Here is a 26,370-nt window from a genome sequence, read left to right on the forward strand (position 1 = left end):
AACTGAAACATAAACTTTGTGAACTGTAACTGGCAACCTGCAGTAAATGATGTAGAGACGCCCTCTGTCCAGCTGAGGGCTACCCAGAGTAGCATATAAGTGCCCCCATTCCAGCTGTCTCACAGAGACCACATGGTCCCATGTGCACATTTCTCTGTCTTCATAAGATTGTGCGCTTTCTTGTCCGCCACACTGCTACTAGAGTGCTCGCGGATCTTTTCGTGGGGACAGGCCATTCAGCCACATGCACTTCGTCCAGTGTATCCTCTCTGGTGCCGCGGAGGTCCCACGAATGGTGCCAGTTTTCCCTTCTTCTTGGCAGGACTTGTCTGCTGGTCCAATACTGCATCGGCCTCTGACATCCAATGGCATATGGTCTGCTATGCTTCCTCCGCTGAAGTGATCTGGTAGTCTATCGCTTCCACTTCGAACTGTAAGGCGAATGGATACGCCCACCAATACCTGAACCCTGAGTTCCGATCTCAGTAAGCCACTTTGTGAGCTCCACCAATCTCTCTTCCGGGACAGCGTTAGGTTAGATAGATCTTGGTAGATCACAACACATGAACCTTCATACTTGTCAAGAATCCTGCACGAGTAGCTGGGGCTAGTACCAAGTACCAGGTTGTTGATGCTAGTAAGGAAGGGGATTGGTGTGGCAAAGTGCATGAAAGATGTAAACATCTTTATTTCAGGGTCCTCCTCTGTTATATGTGCAGGCAGAAGGCTTGGGACCGGCTCCACGGGCTTAAAAGCCATCAGGAACGCAGAAAACGACAAAGGACTCCATTTCCCAGAAGCCCCGCTCGACCTGGGAAGCATTGGGACGACGCCCTTCCATGCGCGCGGAACACACGAGAATCCCCGCTTGCGCTACGAACCTTCCGACGGAGGAGACGTGTTTCTGCGGGCTCCTGCAGGCTGCCAACAGTGGGGCCATCCCCCGCCTGCGAACACTGCAGGCCCCGCTGCTTACAAGAGATAAGTGCCTTTCTCTCATGTTACTCGTTCATTTCTGGGGAAAACTTGCATGTGGGGAAGTTACAGAATACTAACCCACGCCGACGCTGGGTCCTGAAGACCGCGGGATTGGAGTCGGACGCCGGCACCATTAATCCTTAACTCATGCTTAACGTTCAACATTGATCGGTCCAAGGCAGAATCCAGCTCCTCATGAGACGAAGCTAAGTGCTTAAATCTTGTTGTGTTTGTTGCTAATGCCAATGTATGAATGTCATTCAAACAGCAGGAAATGTCTGGTTGCCAAACTAGAGAGTAATATTGAGGAATTGGATGTTTGTGATTACACTATATGGCAGAAAGCATAGTAGGGGCAATTCTAGTATGCAATGTGTGGTATCGCCTAATGCACCAGAACCCAGAGAAGTTATCCGGGTCATGTAATACAGTAAAGCATGAGGGAGTGCTAGTGTGCATGAGTCTGGGCAGTACTCCAGAGTTCACGGAATCCCCAGGAGGGGCTCAACGGTACACTTTCCTAACTACCCCAACCCTATCCACAACCTCTCCCTATCCCTCAACCGGTTTACCTAACTCCCCCAACCCATCCAAACCAGCGGACCCTAACCCTCTTTCCCCGGCGGGTCGCGGATGCCTGAGTTGTGAATATCCCAGTGGGCAAGACCCAACGGGGAGGCAGGTGTACGTGCTACCTCCGCGCAAGACGACGTTCCTGACAATACTCCAGCTCTTGCCGCAATCTTGCTCTGGATAGAACTTCTGCTTTATCCTTATACCTCAAGCACCTGCCCACAATGGAATGTTCTCACTACCATGGGGCTTGCCACCCCAGTTTGCTCTCTCCATGTGCACCTCCTCACCCCCTTCTGCCATGAAAAAGAGGTTAATACTGGCTTGCACCTTGCACTCCACGTGCACTGGCGTTTCTCTATCGGCTTCCTTCAGCCCCAATATACGGATATTATTCCTCCTCTCCCAGTTTTCCAAGTCATCCATTTTCAGGGTAACCTCATCTTTGTGCAGCTTCAGCTCTGTCATTCGAGCGTCAAAGCGCATTTTAACCATGTCAGCGTTTAACTGGTTGTTCTCCAAGCTCTCCATCTTACTTTCCACCGTTCTAACCCTCCCTGCAAGGCATACTAGGGATAATTGCAAGTCTCCTCTGAGTGCCTTGATTTCCGCCAAATATGCTCCCAATGTCCTTTTTAGAGGCAAAGTGCATCAGGTCCACACCATCAGCATCCTTACCTCGGGTGCGCTCCCAGGCATCCCAATATACTTTCCCATCTGCAGGTCTCAGGGCTCCAGCACTGAGGAGAGTCTTTGGTTTTGCCCTGTCCACACAGCAGGCATAACTCAAGGTGTCGGAAAATGTGTCAGCGCTTTAGGTAAGTCCTCTCCTTGAGACTCTGGTTACCGTAGCAGATGCCAGCGATCTGATTGTCCCTACGGCCTCTGAGAGAGCAGTGCGCAGGCCCCTTGGACAATGGGGGCAGCGTTACAGCAAGACGTTACCCCAGAAGCTGGGGGAGCCACTGTCCTTCCCCAGCTCTGGTGAGAGATGGTCCCTCTGTCGTCACAGGGTCTGCACCCCAAGTGTTCCACACCTGGCAGGGACTGTTTTTCTCTCTCACCAAACGCAAAGCCGGTGTCTTCCCCTCTTCAGGGCTCTTCACTTTAAACAACCAGCCTGCATCGGGAGGCCTGACAGTGGGTGTAGCGCAGGTGTGTGCCTGGTGGGGGCTCGGGGAGCTTGGCAACCCTGTTGGCCTTATTGCCGCCCGATGACAGGGACTCCCTGCTTGTCAATGCGCAGTCCAACGGCTGTGGTCTTGGGCACCAGCACCAACCAGAAGGAGCGAGTATGTTTTTGAGGGCCGCCAAAGCAAGGCTTCTGCAGCCACGTCCCAGCAGCAGGACTCTGCTGTCCCTGGGCGAAGGGTGCTCATCCGGCATGTTTCCGTGCCGGGTGTGGGGGATGGGCTTTTCCACAGCCTCCTTGATGCGCCGCACCTTCCAAACAAGGAGCCAACAAGCCCTTGGGGCTGCACCTTGCCGGCGCTCCTCCACTCAGAAATTTTGCCTGGGGGCTCCAAACCCCCTCACCTCCCCTTAAGCCCCTATTGCCGGTGCAGGGACAGTGTGGTTCCGCACATTCACTTCGCTTTCTGCTGGAAGAAGCGGGAGCCTGAGATTAGGCAGCCGTACTTCTCTGCGCCCACTGGTGGTCTCATGATTTTAAATGAATTTGGAGATTGTGATATTTAATTATATTTATGTACAAAATGAAAAATAAAAAATATATTTGATATGACAATTTGCACGTTTGTTGTACTTATGGGACTAAGTTTGATAAAAAACCTTTTTTGAGATTATATTTGATTTATTCTATGAATTGGCAGTAGAATGTTATTTGACAAAAAGTCCTCTAAATTTGCTCAATATAGCTTTTTGAATATCCCCCTTGAATACAGTTGATGTAAGAGGTGTTGGTTTGTGGTATTTTATTAGGATTTTAAACAAACCGAAGCCAATGAAGCTGTCCCCTTCATAGACATGCTAAGCGACTGCCTATAAATGGAAATCAAAGTTGAAAGAATCTTCTGCGCTTTCCACGTAATATATTGCATGACAGTCTGTTTTGCTTAGAATCCCTTTGCTGTGGCCTGTTATCACTTAATTTTGCTGCAAGTTATTCAGAATTCTGATCGACTTGCTTCTAGCTTGATATAATGCCCTTGTTCTCATGTTAGCACCTTGGTAGTGACAACAGATGACTTTCCTGCCAATCGAGGAGCTTGGAGCGGGCATTACATCAGACACTTGAGCAGCAGGATGCAGCCATCTTCCGCCAACCTTTAGTCACAGTCGCCACAGCCCTCTTGACATCCCCTACCAAAATACCGTCAACCAATTCCACCATGCAGTCACCTCTCTACCTCTTCTCCTTAACCGTGTGCTTGCCTGACACCCCGCTGCCATGCCTCTCCTCCTGACACTCCAGTGGCCCTCATGGAAAGGGAGACCTTGACCATGGCAGTAATTTTCCTGTGTACGTTTTTTTAAACTTGTGAAATGACCACATGCTGGGGGACAAATAGCTATAAACCCTTCGGCAACTGGCATTAATGGCAGGTAATGGCGCTGTGGCCCTCAATAACTTGGGCCCCAGGCCATTACTTGCCAACAGTGCCCCCATCTCGCGGATAATTGCTTAAATATGCATATACTCTGTTGATACTAGTATCTTGTCCTCTCAACTATGTGACATAGACATCAGGACGGAAACCCTCCAGGGACGAGTCGACTGGCATCCACACGCTGCGCCCCCTGCTGAAATATTTTTCCGAAGCAGCCAAAGCTGAATATGGATATATCAAAAGATGAGGACTACGTGGGAAGACACAATCCATTCAAAATATCTTTTCTGAATGTATCTCATCATATTCATTCATCAAGTAAGGTCTAAGCACAGACTGCAAACCAATTAATATATTCATCAAACAACTAATCAAATTGAGTAAAAATAACTTTAAAGGTACACATAAAATGACTATATTAAGTCACGCACTGCTCAAACTTTAAATCCAAATAATTGTCAGAACGTTTACGAATATGTACTTACAGTTTGGATTCAGATCAGGTTGGAGGTCTTCAAGAAGTTCCCTTTTCTTCTGTAAAGCATCATGGACCTCGTTCAATTTTTCCCTTTGTAGGTAGCAAATTATATGATAAGCAAAGCAAATATTATGAATTAGAGCAAACAACAGATTCATACTTCATAAGAAACAATTACAATTGTATGTGTATGCTGCTTAAAGCAACTGCAAAAGTCAATTGCTTTACTTGCAAAATAAAGTTTCCACCACAGTGCTCCATAGAAATAATCAAAGTGCCCTAAACCTCCAACAAAACAATTCTTGACACTTATGTCTGTGCTTACCACAAATCTTGAATAGTATGAATGCCAACTGTGGGCACCGCCGATTCTCCTAAACAATAAAGAGACACTATTGGAAAGAGTGGGTAGGTATACTATTGCTTAGTATGAAAGTCAAGACAGTAATGTAAATACTTGTTCCTATACATGGCAGATATAATTTAATTAGTCTCCTTTGCTATTAGCTATCTGCTCCCTCTTTCTCTGACTAAGAAGTGCCTTTTATGCAAATGATAATATCAAAGTAATCGTTGAAGGGCAGAAAAGATGTGACTGAGAACCCATCTAATGCTAATATCTAAAAACAGAAACTTAGTCAGACCCCTTCTTTCACATAATTGCCCTCTCTTCTATTCCAAATGTGACACAAAAGAATGGAGTGAGTAAAATAGAGGACCTTACAGACAGGGGGGAATGCCCCTCATGAGACCTACTACACCTTTGCTCCCAGGCAATGTATGCTTGCAGGAAATAAGCCTAAGGTCTGGCTTTTCATGAAAAAAAGGCTATGTTAGACAGTGATTAGCTTTCACTAACTGGACCATTTGGGCACTGAGTTTGGGCAAACACTTGTAGAGCATTAAATGAGTGCCCCGGTTTTTATCTTGATGGGATGCTCATCAGCTATTGGAGTGATGCAATTCAGGTTTAAAGGAGTGCCCTGACACATTTACTAGCAAACACATTACTTACCTTTGGGTGTGTCCGTTGTGACCTCGATCCTAAAGGGTCCTCATCTTTTGAAATACTCCCAAAGCAGGACCATAACATTGGATGGTGGGCAAGAGCTTGCAAGGAACCAATATCCTAAATGAAAAACTGCTGCAAAACAGGCCATCCAAAGAAGTCATGCTCTGTTGCCAATAGATCCAGGCAATCATGCTTGGCAAACGTGTGCTGAGACATCCAAATGGCATGAAGGGGAGAGCACCTTGCAGAGTGGAAGTGGTTAAATTGGCCCGGGTACCGTCAACCGACTAGAATTGTGTTTTTGATAATACCATTCCAAAGGCCAGCAAACCCAACAAACTGCTTGTTGACATTATGATAAACACCAAAGCAGAGCAGCCTCTTTGGATCAAGATGATAGAAATTCTCTTTGGTGTGTGAAGACTAGGAAGTGAATTTTCTACTCTTTTGGGGGTGGTGGGGTCCTTTTTCCTTAGAGAATATCAGGAAAGAAGTGTTCACAAAAAGGCGATAATTTAGATGAAGCTGGTAAATTGCACAGAGAGGACCAAGTGCAGGCTTAAATGTAAAGTAGTCCTCTCCATGTAAAACTGATTAGTGTTGCTAATGAGCGTAACTAGAACATGGCAGGCCCAGGTTACCTTGTTTTAAATTGCAACCATTCATTTGATTCCCTCTGGAATCAAGCATAAGCTCCCACATAACAAATGAATACAGGAAGAGATGCATGTGGGTCTGCCCTACGGAGAAGATGAAGTAGGCGATAGAAGTCTTTATGCTCTGTGCCCCAGGTCAATGTGATAGAAGCACCTAAATTGCAGGGCTATATTTTACTGGTGGAAACATGGGCCTCATAACAAGTTTGGCACCCCTTTTTCTAGGTGTAACAAAATAACTGCTGCATTTACCCCACTGTGAAACAAAGAGTTTGGCCTTGAAGTTGAGGATTTACCTCCAGCAAAATGCTGGAGGTAAATCCTCAACTCTAATGCCCAAAAAAATGTTGGATTTACCGCAGAGGAATTACTGCCCAAATGGGGACTAAAAATGCCATATTACCAGGCAGAATCCTGTGGTAAGTCCATGAGTGGAGGTAACGGTAACTCATTTTGCCAGTAATTCAGCAGGTTTACCGACGAATTACCACTAAAATTGTGATGAGGCTCATTGGTTTTCATCAGTAAATTACAATCTGTGCAGGTGGCAAAATTACCTCTGAAGTGTCTGTATCACACTCAAACAGTGTGCTGAAGCTGTCAGGAAGAGAATCTACGTTGTGAGAAAGCACAGGTGAAAAGAATGCAAACTTGATGTGAGAATGTCCACTCCGTCCCTGGTTGTCCCAATGACCACTGACCAACAGATCGGATAGATGGTCATCCTAAACAAACTGGGGGGCATCCATCACAAGTATGCCACAGTGACAAAATGGCTCTTTTCAGAGTAGACTGGGGAGAGGCAAAACCAAGTAGATTCCATGTAAACAGCGAGGCAGTACTAGCAGATCGTCCAAGTTGCCCCAAAACTGGAACGACTCAGACTTCTGAGTCCACTGTGAAAACCGTCTCTGCAGTCTTGATTCTGGTACCAAAAAGATGCATGAGGCCATGAATCCCAAGAGACCAAAGAACTTTGAAGTCAGTAGATAAGAGATTTTAAGGGCCTGGACCATCTGGCCCCAATCATAATAGTGAACGTTTCCTTTCACTAGACCCAATTCAACAGATGAAGGCCTAACAGGCTGCAGACTACCACCTTTCTTGGGGTCAAGGAAATATCTTAAAGTCAGCTGTATCCAAGCTGTCAAAGGGAAACCTTTGCAAAGAAAATGCAAAGAAAATCAGTAACTTCTTGGTAACAGGATATGATTCCAAGGAGAAAGACGAGAGAAAGAGAGTAGGAGAAATGTTAGAGGATGATCTTTCTGTAATAGAAGACAATACCCAGAAAAACTGTTTTCAGGACCCAGTCTGAAGTAATCTGTACCCATTGTTGCACTAGAAGGTGGCTCCAGCTTCCCAATGAAGTCTGGTGTGACAAGTCCACCTCATTAAAGGTGTTTGAAGGGGGTTGGGCGCAAGACTATGCACCCTCTTCAGGGACACAAACACTGCCACACCCCTTCCCCCAGATATTGTTGAGGGCAAAACATTGCATTTAATAGCAAGACTTCTGAGATGCAGGAGTTGGAAGCCTTAATACTTCACAGTGGCCCTTGAAGTTTTAGCCAAAAAAGTACCCTGACAAATGTCAATGATCTTGTTTTGCACATGTTATGTTATTTAATGCTTATGCTATGTAGAATTTGCATAGCGACTATTATAAAGCGCTGTGGATGAACACCCTTGGAGGACCGAACTATAAGGTATGAGAAATTGATGAGGATGTTTGTATGTGTGTGTGTTTTTTAGCCAGAGCGAAGGTAGATAGGGGTGGCTACATCCATGCTAGCAACCCACAGTGATCTGGCTAGTGGGTGGGTGCTGTGATGGGCTGTCGGGAGAGAATGTGAGTTAAGGAAACTATTTGCCCAGCTAGACCACATTTTGTAGTGGCATTCTAGTGGCAAAGGTGATGTGAGTTTGAGTAGTGGATTATTGCACATGTATGCGGGTGGGTGGCTGTGAACCAGGATGGATACGGCTATCTTCCATTGCGATGAAGTGCGATACTTACAAGTGAGACATAGCTGATATGTAGTTGCGATGTGGGAATGCAGATCATATCATGCAAGTTGACTGGAGTCCTTTCTGTGCGTTGTGATGAATCCTGCAGTCATCACTAACCCCCAGCCTAAAGTCTCCTGCCATGTGGCCAGGGAAAGGCAGCCGCTACCAGATCCTGGGATGGTAATGCGATGAAGAAGAGGGGTAAAGAGACAATGTGGAACAGGAACAACCTTAAGCCAAAGGTGCAGACTAATTGTTCTAACCATTATCAGCTGTGCAGGAGATTTAAAAATGATGCACCTTACGATGCAAAGGAGTGTGGCAGGAGAGGAGGAGGCGGTCACAGTCTGAAGAGGCAGGCGGAGCAGAAACCACAGAGGACACGGAGCGGGCGACACACACCTAGGCAGTGCCACTGGAACGACCCACGCTGTAGGAAGGAGACGCTCACAGGCACCTTCCTGGAGGCGTTGCATACCGGAGGAGAGAAACTCCGGTGGAAGGCAGAGGCTGCAGCACCTGACGAGGCACGGTCTTGCTGAATAGCAGAGACTCCCTTGGTGGCAGCTCGAGAGACTGACGCAGGAACCACGAGAGACTCTGTTCAGCTGGGACAATCAGCCTGGTAACGGTGCTCTGCTACAGACACACGTTAACGCGGTGAGTCAACCAGAAAGCCTTGGGGGCCCCGTGCCGTGTTGGAAAGCTGAAAGAGACTTGGCGAGACAATTTAGACACCCACCAAGTAGAAGAAGAACAAGTTACTTCTTACCTTGTAACGTTCTTTCGACGGGATGTTCCTCCGACGTATTCCTTATCCTAGATATCTCCTTCTCTGCTGGCCTCGGAAAGTTTTTCTCTAGAGGGCGTTGCGCGTCGACGTCCTCCGAGTCGATGTCCCTCGACAGTCGCTGTATCGACGTCAACGTCATCCTGCCTATAAAGGCCGCGCGCAGCGTCCGTTGCTCAGTTCCGTTTTGTAGCCCACAGTATTTCTGTCTGGACTAGACTAATCACCCTGAAGGAGCGTAAGCTGCAACAACAAGGGAAGTAGAACTGCGGGGATGGATGGGAGGGACGATAAGGAATACGTCGGAGGAACATCCCGTCGAAAGAACGTTACAAGGTAAGAAGTAACTTGTTCTTCGAATTGTGTCCTCCAACGTATTCCTTATCTTAGGTAGGCTCCCATAGCAGTATTCTATTATTGGAGGAGGGAGTACTGACTTCACGCTGTCTTCTATTGATGAATAGAGTGCAGTACAGCCCTTCCAAACCTAGTCTCTTGACTGGAGGAGGAATCCAAGTTGTAAAATCGTGTAAAGGTATGGACAGACGACCATGTAGCGGCCGCACAGATGTCTTTAACCGGCACACCTCTTTTGAGGGCCGATGAAGCTGCAATACCTCTGGTCGAATGAGCCCTAAGGTTTTGAGGGGGCACTTTCCCTGCCAGTTTATAACATTCCAAAATGGCTAGAATGATCCATCTGGAAATGGTCTGCTTAGTTATTGGTAACCCCAGCTTGTGACCTGTGTAACCTACAAACAGCTGGTCTGCCTGTCTTATCCTGGCTAGTCTACTGATATAAAAACTTAAAGCCCTTCTAGGGTCCAGCCTGTGTAACCTCTCTTCCTCTTTCCCCGGATGAGGAGGAGGATAGAAAGATGGTAGGGTAATCTTCTGAGTGATATGGAATTCAGAAACCACCTTTGGGAGGAAATTAGGCTTCACTTGCAGGACAACTTTGTCTTTGTGAAAGATTGTATGAGGGGGTTTACAAGAAAGAGCTTGTATTCGCTCACCCTTCTAGCAGATGTAAGTGCTATTAATAAAGCATTTTTAAGGGTAACAAATCTTAACGAACAAGAATGGAGTGGTTCGAAAGGTGTGCCCATCAGGAAAGTTAGGACTAAGTTTAAATCCCATAGGGGAACTTGGAATGGTCTTGGGGGATAAACATTGGTTAACCCCTTTAGAAACTGTATTACCAAGGGTAACTTGAAATAGGATGGTTCTTCCGCAGTGCGCTTAAAGATGGATAGCGCTGCGAGATAGCCCTTAATGGTGCCAACTTGAAGGCCTGAATTCGCCAAATAGAGTAGGAAGGACAAAACCATTGGTGTACCACATGAAAAGGGGTCGATATTCTGTTCTCTACACCAGCTGCAAAATCTGTTCCAACGGCAGCAGTATAAAGACTTTGTTGCTGGCCTCCTTGCCGAAAGCAACACCTCCATAACATCATCAGGGAGGTCCCAATCCTTGTACCTCAGCCTTTCAGAAGCCAAGCGTGAAGGTTGAGGGTTTTGATGTCTGGATGGAGAACCTGACCTCCCTTCTGTGAGAGTAGGTTCTCTCTGAGTGGAAGTCGAATTGGAGGGCAGATGGACAAGTCTAGAAGGTCCGGGTACCACGTTCTCCTGGCCCAATCCGGGGCAATTAGGATAATGGTTCTCTGGAATCTTCTCAACCTCCTGATCATTTGAGGAATGACAGGTACCGGTGGGAACGCGTACAGAAGCGGAAACTCCCAGTCCACTATGAACGCGTCTTCCAGAGCTCCTCTCGGGGGAAATTCCCTTGAGCAGAACAGATTGCATTTCCTGTTGACGCTGGTGGCGAACAGATCCACCTGAGGGGTTCCCCAAAGGGCGAAGATCTCTTGAAGGACTTCCTGAGCTAGTTCCCACTCGTGGGAGACTGTACTCTGCCTGCTCAGAGCGTCCGCTGTCAAGTTCTTCTCTCCGGCTAGGTGAACTGCCGATAGAGAGATTCCTTCTTGGATTGCCCAAAACCAGAGCTGCATCGCCTCTCTGCACAGGGGTAGTGATCCTACGCCTCCTCTTTTGTTGAGGTAATGCATGGCCACCGTGTTGTCCGTCATTATCAGGACATTTTTCCCTTGTACAGCTGGCAGGAACGCCTTTAGCGCAAGTCTGATGGCTCTCAGCTCTAACAGGTTGATATGTAGTCTGGACTCCGATGGAGACCAACGACCGCTGATGGTCAAGTCGTTGGCGTGGGCTCCTCACCCCGTGAGTGAGGCATCCGTGACTACTGTTATCTCCGGCGAGGGTTGCCAAAACTGTTCTCCTTTCAGAATGTTCTCCTGACAGGCCCACCATGAAGGTCTCGAGCCACCCTGTCGGGAACCTGAAGAAGATCTGTCATTCTCCCTGAGAATTGTGACCACTGAGTCCTCAGTGTCCACTGGAGGGATCTCATTCTCAGGCGAGCCTCTGGCACTAGGAAAATGCAGGATGCCATGAGGCCTAGCAACCTCAAAAAGTCGAAGGCTGGGAGACGTTGGGCATCTTGGAACTTGGTAACCATCTGTAGAATATCTTGAGCCCTCACCTCTGGTGGCGAGGCTTTTCCCAGGGAGGTGTCCAGGATCGCTCCTATGAACTGGAGTCTCTGCGATGGTATCATTTGTGACTTCTTTAAATTGAGGGAGAAGCCCAGTCTGTGAAGGGAGTGGCAAACGTGATTTAGCTGGATCTGAGCTTGTTCCGAAGATACAGCCCTGATCAACCAATCGTCCAGGTAGGGGTAGACGTGAATCCCTTCCCTCCTTACACTTGCTGCCACTACCGACATTAACTTGGTGAAGACCCTCGGGCGGAGGTCAGCCCAAATGGCAGCACTCGAAATTGATAATGAGAGTTGCCAATTGCGAACCTCAGGTATTTCCTGTGTTTGAGATGGATAGGCACATGGAAATAAGCGTCCTGAAGGTCCAGAGATACCAACCAGTCCTGGAACTGAAGGGCCTGAAGGATCTGAGAAAGAGTGACCATCTTGAATTTGTCTTTCCTGAGGAATTTGTTCAATTCTCGCAACTCCAAGATGGGTCTCAGTCCTCCGTCTTTCTTTGGAATGAGAAAGTAAGGGGAGTACCAGCCCTTGTTCCTCTCCGCTACAGGTACCGGTTCTATGGCCCCTTTCTCTAGCAGGTCCAACATTTCCTGCAAGAGGAGCGGATCTGGAGCTTTCTGAGAGCTGATCCCCAGTGGATGACTCTGAGTTATGCGTAGGAAGGGCAGGACGTAACCTTGGCCAACTGTTTACAATGCCCAAGCATCTGACGTGATAGCCTGCCATTCCGCCAGATGTTGAGTCAACCTGCTCCTACAGGTGTCCTGTGAGGGAAGTCCTCAGAGTGGTTTTGGGGCGGCTGATGCAGATGCCGATTGTAAAGAGGCACCTGCTGTTGCTGCGGCTTTTGAATATCTACCCCGTCCACCTCGGGTAGTTCTTCTTTGTCCCCTTTGAGCCGGTCGTCCTCTACCTCTTCCGAATGCGGAGTAGAAGCGAAAGGACTTGCCCCTCGCAGAGGTTCCTGTGGGACGAAAAGGTGTCTGACGGATTGCAGCGTCTAGGGATTTTGCTGCTGTTTTTGAAGTTTGCAGTTTCTCTAAACTATCATCCGCCTTCTTCCCGAACAAAGAAGAGCCATCGAATGGCATGTTCAAGAGCCTGGCTTGCACATCTGGGGCAAAACCAGACTTTCTCAACCAAGCGAATCTCCTGGTTGTTGTACTTGCCACCATTGCTCTGCTGATACTGTCAGCCGAATCAATGCCCGTCTGGAGGGATTCGCACATAGCGTCTTTACCGTCCTGTATGATATTCAGGAATGCCTCCCTTTCTTCTCCCTCCGGGATGCAGTCAGCCGCTGTAGAAGCACACTCCCAAAGTGTATGGCTGAATCTAGCAAGGGTGCAAGTAGCATTAACAGATTTTAACACCATGCTACATGCCGAAAAAACTTTCTTTGCCATAGCATCATATTTTTATCGTCCCTGTCCTGTGGGACGGTAGGGTAAGCAGTCTTGACATCAGTAGAAGATGCTGCCTGTACCACCAGACTTTCTGGGGATGGGTGTTTTGACAAAAACTTCGGGTCTGCAGAAGATACCCTTTATTTTGTAGACAGTTTTTTATTTACTGCCGGGACGACATCTGGGGTTTCCCAGTTCGTCATAATCTTCCTCTGAAGGGCTTTATGAAAGGGCACTACAGGATCCTCCTGTGGGCCTTTGTCAAGAATATCCGTGAGGTCATCTTGTTGGAAAGACTGTGAAGGTGCAGACCATCCCATAAACTCTGTGATCCTGGCCATTAAGGCTCTATAGGGGGTTTCAGCATGCTCCCCCGGGTCTGGCCTAGCAAACTCCACCTCAGGGGAAGTGTCTAACCCACTTGCCTCATGTAAGGAATCATGAAGATCCTTTAACCTGCGTTCTTCAGAGGATAACTCCTCTCTAACTGGGGTTGCAGGTCCCTGCAACTCAAATGTGTCTTCCTGTTCAGACAATTCACCCTCTTCCATAATTGAGGACATAGTTCTCAATTGTTCTGAACTCATAAAGGGTGTAAACCCCATCTCCAAGGCAGAGGGTGCCAAACTTGTCATAATCGGCCTCGAAAACGTCGATGTCGTTGACGCCGACGTCGAAGGCTTCGGGTGTGGCGTCGAAAACAAAGGCGAAGGTTTTGAAGTCATAGTCTTACTCGAGGGTTCGAGACGCGCTCGCGAAGTTTCCTTCGCCGGGTACTGCGACTCGCGGCGTTTTTGACCTTTGGGTCTTTCGACCAGAGCATCGCTCTCGGCAGTCTTCGAGGGGGTCGAGGCCGCTTTCTCGAAGACGCACATCATATTTTTGCGGAATTCCTCCCATTCAGCCCGGGAACTATGTTTCGTGGGGCAAGGGATTCTCTTTGGAGAAACAGAGGAAGAGGAAGACGGAGAAGGGGATCTTTGACGTCTCCTCTTCGAGTGCTTCGATCTCGAGGAGTGATGGGACCCACTCCGAGACCTGGAGCGCGAATGGTGACGAGGAGACGAATGTCTCGACTTCGTCGAGGAAGAAGAAGCTTTAAAAGTCTTACCTTTCTCCAGCTTCCCCCTACGCTCCTTCAGGGCCTTAGCTGTCATGGACATACAGTCCTCGCACTTCGAACAATGGTGTTCAGCTCCCAAACACCACAGACAAACTCTGTGAGGGTCAGTCAGCGAAATCTTTTTCCCACAATCTCAGCATTTTTTGAAGCTGGACCGAAGAGTTGTCGGTTCCGACGAAGAAGCCATTGAGTACGGATCGAATAACTCGATGTAAATAGGATTAACCTGACAAAACTGAGCAACGGTATTCCGAGGCACTGAGTAAGCGCGGAAGAAGGGAACTGAGCAACCGACGCTGCGTGCGGCCTTTATAGGCAGGATGACGTCGAAGTCGATACGGCGGCTGTCGAGGGACATCGACTCGGAGGACGTCGATGCGCAGCGCCCTCTAGAGAAAAATTTTCCGAGGCCAGCAGAGCTGGAAGGAGATATCTAAGATAAGGAATACGTCGGAGGACACAATCCCTTCGAAGGGTACACTTCTCTGCACAATGAGATATCAATCTGGGGAAACCTGGAAACCGCATTACCACCAGCAAGAGAAATTGTAGAAGAAACAGAAGGGCTAAAAGGGCACAATTCTCCTGACATGAGGTTTCAGTTTGGGGAAACCTGGAACCCACATTGGAACAAACATAGGAACAGGCAAACATTGTACAATTCTCCTCATAAGATACGTTGGTGTGAAGAAACCTGGAACAATCATTGCCACACGCAGAGAAACATTGACAGTTCGCAAATAAATATTAGCAGTTGTGTAAAGGTGAAAACCATTCCTGGCAGGCAAGTAAACCAAGAATGGACCAAGTTGTGTGAACTAGAAATTTCTCAGAGCAGGTGAGAAAACCAGGAGAGAAACTGTTGTGTAGAGGAACAGTTGTGTAAAAGTGAAACCATTCCTGGCAGGTGAGTGTACCGGGAAAGGAACAAGTTGTGTTAAGTAAAGAGCATTCTTGGCAGGCAATTACATCAGGAAAGGAACAATTGATTTAAAAGAGAAGGAGAAATGACTTACCATAATGTTCTTTCTATGGATTGTTCTCCTGCAGCTTCCTCATCTGATAGAAATCCTCCTTCAGTTCTGCTGCTCGGAAAATTCTTCAACATGGGGCCTAGTGGTCCTCGACTCGGCCGTTGATCGTCGTTCTATCTTGCTTGGTACTCGATCGTCTTCTCCGGACGTGACATCAGGTGTTGTATATATACCACGCCACTACGCCTCATACCTCAGTTCCCCCATTTTTTCCCGAGCTTAGCCGGTGCAGAGGAAAACAGTGACAGAAAAGGGCTAAACAGCCCATAAGAGTTTAAAAATAACAACAAACTACCCAATGGGAAGAAAAAACCTTGTGGCTAGGGATCAACAATACGCAGAATCAGATGTTTTTTTATTTTTTTCATTTTTGATTGGTTGAGAAACATGCGGCATGCCAGACATAAAACAGTCACTCTAGGACCATCACAATAGAAAGAACATTACGGTAAGTAATTTCTCCTTCAATAGATTGCATTTCTCCCGCAGATTCCTCATCTGATAGACTCCGAAAGCAGTGAGACAAAGAAGTCGGGCAAAAAGTTACAGTAACAGATTTTGAAGCACAGCCCTGCCAAAACACCCATGGACGATGTCCAGACTGTAATGTCTGGTAAACATATGTAGTAAGGGCCATGTTGCCGCACGACAAACATCCCTAACTAGGACCCCCTCTGCAAGGCCATTGATGCAGATATCCCTCTGGTCAAGTGCACCCTGATGCCAGGAGGTAGCTCCCTGCCTGCAGACTGAGAAAACTCCACAATGCACAAGATAATCCACTGGGATAGTGTCGGCTTTGTTACAGCCAGACCTTGACGGGGGCTAGAGAATAGGCCACAAAAAGTTGATCCGATTTACGAAATTCCGACGCCCTTGCGATGTAGAACTCAGGGCCCTTTTGGGATCCAGCCGATGGAAGCACTCTTCTTCCTAATAAGGGTGCAATGGAGGGTAAAAGAGCGGCAGATCTATGGCTTGTGGCAGGTGAAACTCAGAGACCGCCTTCGGCAGAAATCCTGGCCTTACTTTAAGTGAGACCTTTTCCCGAAAGAACCACAAAAAGGGCGGTTTGCAACCAAGGGCCTGCAGTTCGCTGACCCCCCTAGTTGATGTAATCGCAACCAAGAAGGCTGTCTTCAAAGTGAGCAGCCGCAAAGAACAGGTGTGCATGAGGTCAAAGGGAGCCGCCATTAAGAAGGTCAGAAACAGATTAAGATCCCAATCTGGTACAACAAAGGGATTTGGTGGTAACGTATTCAGGAATTGGGCCATAATCGGGATCGTAAAACATGAACCTTGATCAGGAGACCTCTTGAACACAGACAAGGCTGCCAAATATCCTTTGACTGTGGTAACCCGAAGGCCTACTGAGGCCAGTGACAGAAGCAACTACATCACTGTAGTGGTGGAGCAAGTGATAGGGTCAATCTCGCGTTCCCTGCACCATGCCTCAAATCTTATCCACCTGACACATACAGAGATCTCGTAGAAGGCCTGCCTACAGCCAGCAACACATCAAGCAACTGCTCAGAGAGGTCCCAGTCATCATACCTCATCCTCTCAAGAGCCACACATGTAGTTTGAGGGATTTTGGGTGCAGCACCAGGCCTTCTGACAGGGTTTGGAGATCCGGGCGACGAGGCAAACAGAGAGGTGGGCAGATGGTCAGTCCCAGATCATCCGAGTACCATGTCCTCCTCGCGCAATGGTGGACGATCAAGATCATGGTTGCTCGAACCCTCTTCAATCTCCTGAGAACTCAGGGGATGACGGGAATCAAAGCGAAGGAGTAGTGAAGAGGGGAAGTCCAATCCACCAGAAACGCGTCCCTTAGCTCGCCGTTCGCTGGGAATTCGCTCAAGGAAAATTGTCTGCACTTCCTGTTTCACTCCGTGGCAAACAGGTCCACTGATGGGGTACCCTAGCGAGAGAAGACATCCTCTAGGTCTTCCTGGCACACTTCCCATTCGTGTGAGACCATGCTTTCCCTGCTCAGAGCATCCACCAAACTGTTCTCTGTCCCCGCCAGATGAACCGCTGAGGCTGAGTTTCGGTTCTCCAACAGCCAGAACCACAGCTGCATCGCCTCTCTGCAGAGGGGAGAGAGCGCCCGCCACCTTGCTTGTTCAGGTAGTGCATTGCCACGTTATTGTCCGTCATAATCAGGACATGCTTCCCCTTCAGAGATGGAACAAATGCTGTCAGGGCTAACCTGATGGCTCGCAACTCCAGTCTGTTGATGTGCCACCTGGCTTCCATTGCTGACCAAACGCTGTTCACCGGCAATTCCTCGCAGTGAACGCCCCAACCCTTCAAGGACACATCCGTGACCACTCGGGCCTGAGGTCATGGAGGCCAGAAGGGTTCCCCCACCATGAGATTGCTGCTGTCCGCCCACCAACCAAGGCCATCGACCACTGAGCTGCATACCCTGAGGCAATCCGAGAGGGTTCTGAGGTACTGGGACAACTGGCCTCATAGGAGCCATTGAAGAGATCCCATGCGCAGCCTGGCTTCAGGCACTAGAAAAATAAAGGAGGCCATGATGCCTAAGAGGCGGAGGAAGGAAGCTGCTGATAAGGCGGCATGGTTTCGTAACTGGTTCACCATTTGCGCAATGCTCTTGACTCTCTCCTCAGTGGGGAAAGCCCTTCCCCACCCGGGTGTCTAGGACTGCCCTGATGAACTGGAGCCTCTGGACTGGCATCACAGGGGAGGCCTTCAAGTTCAGGGAGAAGGCCAGCCTGGGGAGTAGCGAGCAGGTGTCCTCCAGGTGGGACAAAACCTGCTCTGCCGACTTGCCCTGGATCAGCCAGTCATCCAGGTACCGGAATACATGGACTCCTGATCTCCTGAGGTGAGCCGTGACTACTGCCATGAGCTTGGTGAAGACCCTTGGAGTGAAGGTCTCCCCAAAGGGAAGCACCATGAAATGATAGTGCTTGTCCCCTATGAGGACCCTCAGGAACTTCCTGTGTTTTCGGTGTATAGGCACATGGAAATAAGCATCCTGCAGATCTATTGACACCAGGCAGTCCTGCAATTCGAGAGCGTGGAGAATTTCTCTCAACATCACCATCCTGAATTTGTCTTTCCTCAGGAACTTGTTCAAGGCCCTGAGGTCCAAATGGGACGAAGACCTCCTCCCCTCTTGGGTGCCAGGAAATAACGGGCATACCAGCCTGATCCTCTCTGCTCGGTAGGTACCTGTTCCATGGCACCCTTCAACAACAGGGCTCACATTCTTCCTGGAGCTCCTGTCTCAGTTGGCTTGGAGATGGTGGGGGTCTGTCCAGTGGTTTCCTTAAGAAGGGCAGACAATAGCCCCAGCGCACGAGCTCCAGGCCCCAGGTATCTGAGGTAATTGAACAGCCCACACAGTCGATCACGTCGAGGACTGTTTGCAGCGACTGCCTAGCCACCTCCTTCTCTTCTTCCACCAGCTGTGCGAAGCCGTCTTGCATCTCCCACTCAGGCATGTATTGAGTTGCCTGCACTACTGCCTTCCAGAGGCCGAAAGAATACTTTTCAAACCCACTGGCAATGCTAGTGGCTTTCAGAGCAATGTTGCCAGGCGTAAATACCTTCTTAGCCATTGCATCAATTCTCTTACCTTCCCTGTCAGGAGGCAGATTCGAGGTATAAGATGCTGATCTGGTGGAGACTTAACTGCCTGCACAACAAGATCTTCCGGGGAAGGGTGAGAAGACAAAAAAGGTGACTCTCCTCTTGCCGCCTGTACTTCCTGTTCATGGTGGAGCTGACCGGAGGAATGGAGAAGGGATTCTGCCACAGGGAGGCTACTGGATCGGCGATTGCCGGGTTCAGTGGCATATTAATTTCCGTAACTGGGCCCTCGTCCAGGATGTCGGTCAATTCGTAACCTTGGACTGGCACTGCTGTAGCATGCAACCCTAAGGTGTCAACCACCATATCTACTAGTGTCCGAAATATGGGATGGGTGTCGGTGTAAGGATGGGCTTGCTGTAGTTCCACATCAGGCAATGTGTCCAGCCCGCTGGTGTAGTGGAGGCCTTGTGCCAATGCCAAAAGGTTAGCTTGGTCATTGAAAAAGTCGACGCCCACTGTCCCCGTGTACACAGGATTGGTTTGGGAGAGCGGGACAAAAGATCTGTTGTCGATCGTCGGTGCTGCAAGATTATCCTTTGGCGCCGATAAAGTGACTGTGGGCACAGAGGAGGAATCTGGGACGCCCGAAACCTGTGGATCGCCCCAGCTGTGAGGGTTTCAGTTCCTTTTTCTGTGTCGACCCCGAAAGCTTCCCTAACACTGATGCCGTTGTCAACGGGGCTTGCATGATGTTGGGTGTACCGAGCGCCGCTGCTTACTCTGAGGCCTGCTGTTTGGGGGCGCACCCGCACCTGCAGAGGCATGTTTTTGAAAGATTTCCAGCCTTTGTACTTGGCCGACGGCTGTCCTCTATTCGACGAAGAATCGGAATCTCGTCAGTGCCGGTGGCACCTTTTTTATTGTATGTTTCTCTTTTTCAGGGTTAGGCTCCCCGGTCCCGGCCTCAGAGGACCAGATGGTCGACCGTGCAGGTGACTTCGAAGGCAGTTGGCCCAAAGAGAGTTTTGCTGCCACCTCGCACACTGATTTCAGGTTCATCTTAGCGAACAACGCACACACCTCTGTGTGAGGCACCACACGCATATATAGTGCTTGTTGGTCACTGATATCTTAGAGTGGCAGTCGGTACACCATTTAAAACCCAGAACCCGAGGCATGGACATCTCGTGGTTGAGTGAAAAAAGCAAATCTGACAAAAATACGTCAAAGAGGCACCACACGCATATATAGTGCTTGTTGGTCACTGATATCTTAGAGTGGCAGTCGGTACACCATTTAAAACCCAGAACCCGAGGCATGGACATCTCGCGGTTGAGTGAAAAAAGCAAATCTGACAAAAATATGTCAAAAAGAGTCAAAGACTCGATTCACTGGGCCTCATTACAAAGTTGGAGGCAGCCATGGAGCTAATAGCTCCATGGTTGCCTCCAAAACCCCTCCGACTCTGCCCTGGTGAATGGACTAATTACCGGTCCATTCCGAGGTTGGAGGGACCGGTAATTCCCCATTCAGCAGGGCCATTCCCCATTCCCATTTGAGCCCCCATAGGGCTCAATGGGAATGGGGAAGGGCTCAATGGGAATGGGGAAGGCGCTAATAACGGTACCGCAAATTGCGGTACTGTTATTAGCTCTAGAGTCCCTTTGCGGGTCCCGTCCTTAACGCCTGCAAAAACCAGGCGTTGAGGAAGGACCCGCAAAGGGAACTCGTAGTAGGGAGGTAAGGGATTACCGGCACTGGTGCCCTTACCGGTGCCGGTAATCCCTTACCTCCCACCTTGTAATGAGGCCCACTGTGTTCCTCAGAGCAGTGTGTCGTTGGTCCGGAAAAAAGGAAATAAGGTATGGGGCGTAGTGACGTGGTATATATACAACACCTGATGTCACGTCTGGAGCCGACGATCGAGTACCGAGCAAGACCGATCGTCAATCGATTCGTGGTCCACTATGCTCCCTGTCGAAGAATTTCCGGAGCAGCGGAGCTGCAGGAGGAGGATATCTGTCAGATGAGGAATCTGCAGGAGAAAGGCAATCCATTGAAAAACTTTGTTGTTATAAAAAGTGTGGATAGAAGAAAATATTGATTTATTATTCGTACAAAATATGGTACAACAAGAGAGACTTGCTTTGCCATTCCGACAAGAATATTGTACGATAAAGATCATTGTTACATCCTTCAGAGTAATCATTTCGGCATCTTGAAAGGAATACTTTGTGAGAGAAACAGTTGCCTTGATTTTGAAAAAGTATTCTAGGGGAAAGACTGCTATTATATCCTTCTGAACAATCATTTTGACACCTTGAAAAGAATACTCTGCAGAAGAAACAGTTGCTTTGGTTTTGAAACAGTGTTCTATAGAAGAGACTTTTGTTTTGCCAATTTGAGGGAAGTGTGGGATGAAAGAGACAATTTACATTGAACTGAATAGAAAGTCTTTTTGAACCAGGGGAAGGGAGTCCATCCCTGGGCACAACGATTACTTTATTGAAGTTATCATTTTGAACTTTTGTAAATTTTAGTTGAGCTAGAAACAGATACATTTCCCTTGTACACTTTGGTTGCATATGTAAGTGTGGGGGTCAGATATATTTTGGACACAAGGTCGACTTTCCTTAGTTTTAGTTTGCTAGGTATGGATATTCTTGTTAGGATAGGGACAGATAGGCCTTTATCCCAACCCCTTTTATATTTTAATAAACATGGCAAATGTTGAGAAAAGTACAACTTTGTGTCTGTCTCTCATTTCTGACCGTTCACAGCATGCTCAGTACTATCTTGTGTTCTCACGTGACTCATCAATGCCTCCACCTACCTGTCTGGGGATAATAGTTCACCCAAGAGGTGGACTATGTCAGTCAAGATGCAGAAGGGAAAAGCCAGGTCTTGAGTGCCTTTCAGAATGCGAGGTGATCCTCAATGCGGCGAATGCTAAAAGGGATGGAGTTCCATATTGTTGGTGCTTGGACGGAAAAGAAGGATCCCCCTATTCTGGTCATTTCTGGCGGTTGGGTTGAAAAGGAAGAGAGCTGCGCCTGATCTCAGGTTTCTGTTGGGCCTGTAGGGGGTGAGCCTGTGTTGTAGATATTGTGGACACAAATATTAGAGGGGAACTCTGGGATGCACCAATACAATAGTACATGCAGACCTGACCCTAACCCGGAACCTATATAATACTATCAATTAAGTGGGGTCAGGTGATATATGGAGAGATGCAGTCGTAGGGACTGAACAATCATGAGTCTAATTTTGTAAAGTGACAAAATTACAAAAAACCATCTATCTAAGAAAAAATAAATTCGAAAATTAAAACACCTTTAATCAAAAATAGCCAATAATCTAATAAATCAACACATTACTTACAAATAATTCCTACTCACAAATAATACATCAAATATATACAATACAAATAATGTGCAAAAAAGAGCTGCCTTCCTATAAAGTGCTAAAGGTTTTTCTGACAACAAAAATCTCTCCATACATCAAATGACCCCACTTTATTGATAGTAGATATTCTGGGCCTGTGTTGTGCAGTGTATGGTGGATTATGCACATAGCATTGAAGGTGTACTATCACATGATCGGGAGCCAGTGAAGAACACGGAGGGCAGGTGTGATGTGTTCTCTGGGGCCTAGAGCGGGAAGGAGCCTTGCTGCAGTGCTTTGGACCCATTGGAGGTTTCTAAGTTGAGATGCAAGGGCACGAAGGTATATATAGGGTGTTAGCATTGTCTAGCATAGTCTAGTTGAGAGAGGACGATGGCTGTGAATGCAGTGACTGTGTGGAAAGGTCATGTAGGGGAAGATGCAGAGAATGCATATGTGTAGGTTTTTGACACTGAGTCCAAGGTACATCCAAGTTTCTTTACTGTGTTGGAGGAAGAGGGGGGAGGGCATAGGGAGGGTGGCCAAGGGGTGGGCTGGGGGAAGAGGGCGGTCTTCCTGCAGATCATTATTTCAGATTTTCCGGAGTGAAGGAGGAGGTTAGCCGCCATCCAGTGGTCGATTTCTGTGAGCCATGTAGCAAGGAGTTGGTGGGGTCCTTTGGGATCCTGAAGATGATTTGGGCGTCATCTGCGTAGTTGTAGCAGGACAGGCTGTGTGAGCGGATGATAGTGGGGAGGGGCCAGGTAGAGGTTAAAGAGCAGGAGTGGGAGAGGCACTTTATGGTACTCCGTAGGTGATGGTGCACGGAGTTGAGGAGAAGGAAGGCATGTGTATTATTTGGGATCTGTTGGAGAGGAAGGAGGAGATCCACTTCAATGCTGCATCCCTGATGCCAGGGGAGTGGAGTCTGCCCGTGAGTGTGCAGTGGTCAATGGTTTCGAAGGCCACTGAGAGGTCGAGAAGGATTAGTGCAGCACACCCATCTGAGTCTGAGGTTCTCTTGAGATCATCTCAGATGGAGAATAGACATGATTCAGTTCCTTATAGGGGCCAGAAGCGGGATTGGGCAGGGTTGAGAAGGTTAGTTTCTGTGAAAAGGTAAAGCTGGATGTAGTCTATTTAGCCCATTAGTTTGGCTATGAAACAGTTGTTTGAAATAGGTCTGTAGTTGTCAGGAACGAGGGGATCAAGAAAGGGTTTTTGAGAAGGGGTTTGATGTGGGATGTCTTGAAATCTGCTGGGACAGTGCCTGAAGTGAGAGAGGTATTAATAATCAATCCTGCTAAGCTGCCGGTGCAGGTTATGATATGATATGGCATTTATAACGCGCCTGTACACAAGTGTTTCTAGGCGAAAGGAAGGAATTTCTTTTAGAATGAAAGGGGGGCAGGGATCTCTAGAGGATACTGAGGGACAGCTGCTAGCCAGTAGCTTTAGGAATTTCGGGGTGGGTGATAGGAGAGAAGGAAGAGAAGAGTGGGCAGGTGGTGACTGGCTGGTCTGAAAGCCCAGACGTGGATGCAGGGGAGCGGACGGGAGCGATGCTATTTTAGACTCAATGGTGAGGTTTCTTTTCAGGGCTATGTTGTGGAAGTGATCAGAGAGAGAGTTACAAAGTGCTTGGGAGTGGGATGGGGAGAAGGAGGTGCAAAGAGGGGCCTTGAATACTGAGATGATCCTGTAGAGTTCCCGGCAGGTGTTAGGGGCATTAGAGATTCTATTCCAGTAATAGGATGTTTTTGCCTTGAAAATTTCTACCTTGTAGGCTTTGATCTGCTGGGCGTAAGAAGTTCTATTCTTTTCTTTTTTAATCTCTTTTTATTCAAGTTTTCCACAATATTAAAATAACAACCACTTGAATATCCCCTTATCCCACCTCCCATATCCCCTCCCCCAAAACTCACAACAACAGGTACTAATACAGTTGCGTAAAGTTTTCAAGTGTAAGCAGAATACCTGAGAAACAAAATGTGGACATTTAGGGATGGCTTGATAAGGCGTTGTTTACCATGAACGGGGCAAAGATGGGTCCCATCCGGGAGAACAGTTTTGCAATGAGCAGAGGTGGCGGGCCCTCTTTTGCCACCTGATTAGCAGATCTTGTTAGTTCCCTCAAGTTGTATCACAATGCGGAGGGGTCATCAACCCTAAGGGTATATGACTGGAATGGGACCCAATAGTGAACTAGTCTAGATCCGGGAGGGAGAGAGGAGAGATATCATGATTCCCGGCTTTCGCAGATTTTCAGCCTATGCATCCACCCCTTCACCGTAGGGGATTTTGTCCTTTTCCATGTTTTAGCTATTAATGTTCTGGCCACCACAGAAGCCATGGCCAAAAGTTTCCTTTCCGTTTTAATGGGGAGTAAAAAGAGAGCAAGCAACCAAGCTGCAGATGAGTTACGTGGACAGTCTGGAGTCATTTTGTCCATGGTTTCATACACACCCTTCCAGAAGGCCAGTATGTAAAAACAATTCCATACCATATGCATATAATCAGCTGGGTCAAAATGACACTGTGGACGTGTAGACTCTCTCTCCGGGTAGTATTTATGGAGTTGTGTGGGGGAGTGGTAGGACTGATGTAGATACTTAAACAGTATGAGTCGGAACCGGGAATTAAAGGATATCTTCTGGGTCATGTCACAGATCAACTGCCACTGGGACTCCCACGGAGGCATGTCCAGCACCCTATGCCACCTGGCCCTATATAACTCTGGTGGGACCGGGTGAAGAGATTTGATAAGTTTATACAGTGCCGAGACCACGCTGGGAAGTTTGGGGGGGGCTGGTCACAATTCGGGCCAAGATGGAAGGGGCCAGCGCTAATGGGAATTCCTCCCACTGAATAAAATAAAGCAACATAGAAACAATATTCCATGGGCCTCGACTCTTCAGGATGTCCCATTGGATGAACATACCATCCTGTACCATGACAAATTGTGTCCTAAAGATCCCCTCATGAGTAAGAGGGACCCCATGAACCGAGTACAATGCAAAGTTGGCATGGTAATTTCCCTTCACGCCAGCTCCACAGCCAGCCTGGTCCCACGCCCAGCATGTCACATCGATAGGCTGTCTCTCCCCTTTGGGAATACGTTCGGGTGTTCCCCATAACATACCCTTCAGGTCGTCAGGCCAAGCAACAGCTCTTTCTAGTTTAATGTGCGGCACATCCGCCGAGGCATGCCACCACCAGATGGCATACTGAATCTGGGCAGCGAGAAAATATACATATAGGTCTGGATAATCCAGACCACCAGTGGCAAAGGACAGCTCCAGGGTGTCCAGCGCCGGTCACGTCTGTCCACGCTCCATACCTCCCTGGTTAACAATGACCGGGCCCGCTTCCAGTACCATGAGGGTGGGATCAGTGGAACATTATTGAAGATGTAAAGCATCTTCGGGACCACTACCATCTTGGCCAAGGCGAGCCGTGCAGCCCAGGACAGAGGGAGGCGGATCCAGACCCAAACCTTACATTCCTGCTGCTCAAGGGTCACCAGATAATTTTCCTCAAATAGCTTAGATGGGAAGGTAGAAACTACAATACCTAGATACCTCATGCCCCCGGGCACCGACGGAATTCAGTACCGACATCCGTGGGATGCACAGTCAGGGTCAAGGGCAGAATTCCAGACTTTGACTAGTTCATACGTAACCCAGAGAATCCACCAAATAAGGATATTTCCTGTACCAAAGGTTGTAGGTTTTGCTTGGGGTTCTTAACGTATAATAGCATTTCGTCCGCATTGAGGGAGATGGTTGAAATGTGCAAGTAGATCTTAACACCCCCTATGTGAGTGAAACTCCCTTCTAGCTCATGCTAAAGGTTCAACCCTTAGGGCAAATAGGATGGGGGAGAAGGGGCAGCCTTGTCTTGTACCTCTGGAAGGAAAAATATTTTCAGAGGTTAGCTGGTTCATCAACATCGTGGCTTGGGGGGGTCGTGTACAATAGACGGATCCATTGGATATAGTGGAGGCCCAGTCCGGATATACATAGGACTTCAAACAGAAAAGGCCATTCAACAGAGTCGAAGGCCTTCTCAGCGTCAAGGGCCGCCACTACAATAGGAACGTCCTCCTTGACTTTATGCAGCACGGAGAAGAGCAGCCTCGGGTTACTTTGTGTGGATCTCCCTGGGATAAAAACCACCTAATCTGGG

At 48.1% G+C, this 26,370-nt stretch overlaps 1 protein-coding gene across 1 annotated transcript in view; it reads right to left on the minus strand.

Annotated features, from left to right (window-relative positions):
• HOOK1 (hook microtubule tethering protein 1) overlaps positions 1-26,370 on the minus strand; it is a 1,744,708-nt gene that overhangs the window by 274,400 nt on the left and 1,443,938 nt on the right. The window contains exon 18 of the mRNA XM_069642072.1: positions 4,607-4,689. Coding sequence (XP_069498173.1) covers positions 4,607-4,689 — 83 coding nt within the window. The remainder of the gene's footprint in view (positions 1-4,606; positions 4,690-26,370) is intronic.

Source organism: Ambystoma mexicanum, chromosome 1q (assembly GCF_040938575.1).
Source record: "Ambystoma mexicanum isolate Mex_15411 chromosome 1q, UKY_AmexF1_1, whole genome shotgun sequence".
Taxonomy (NCBI): Eukaryota; Metazoa; Chordata; class Amphibia; order Caudata; family Ambystomatidae; genus Ambystoma; species Ambystoma mexicanum.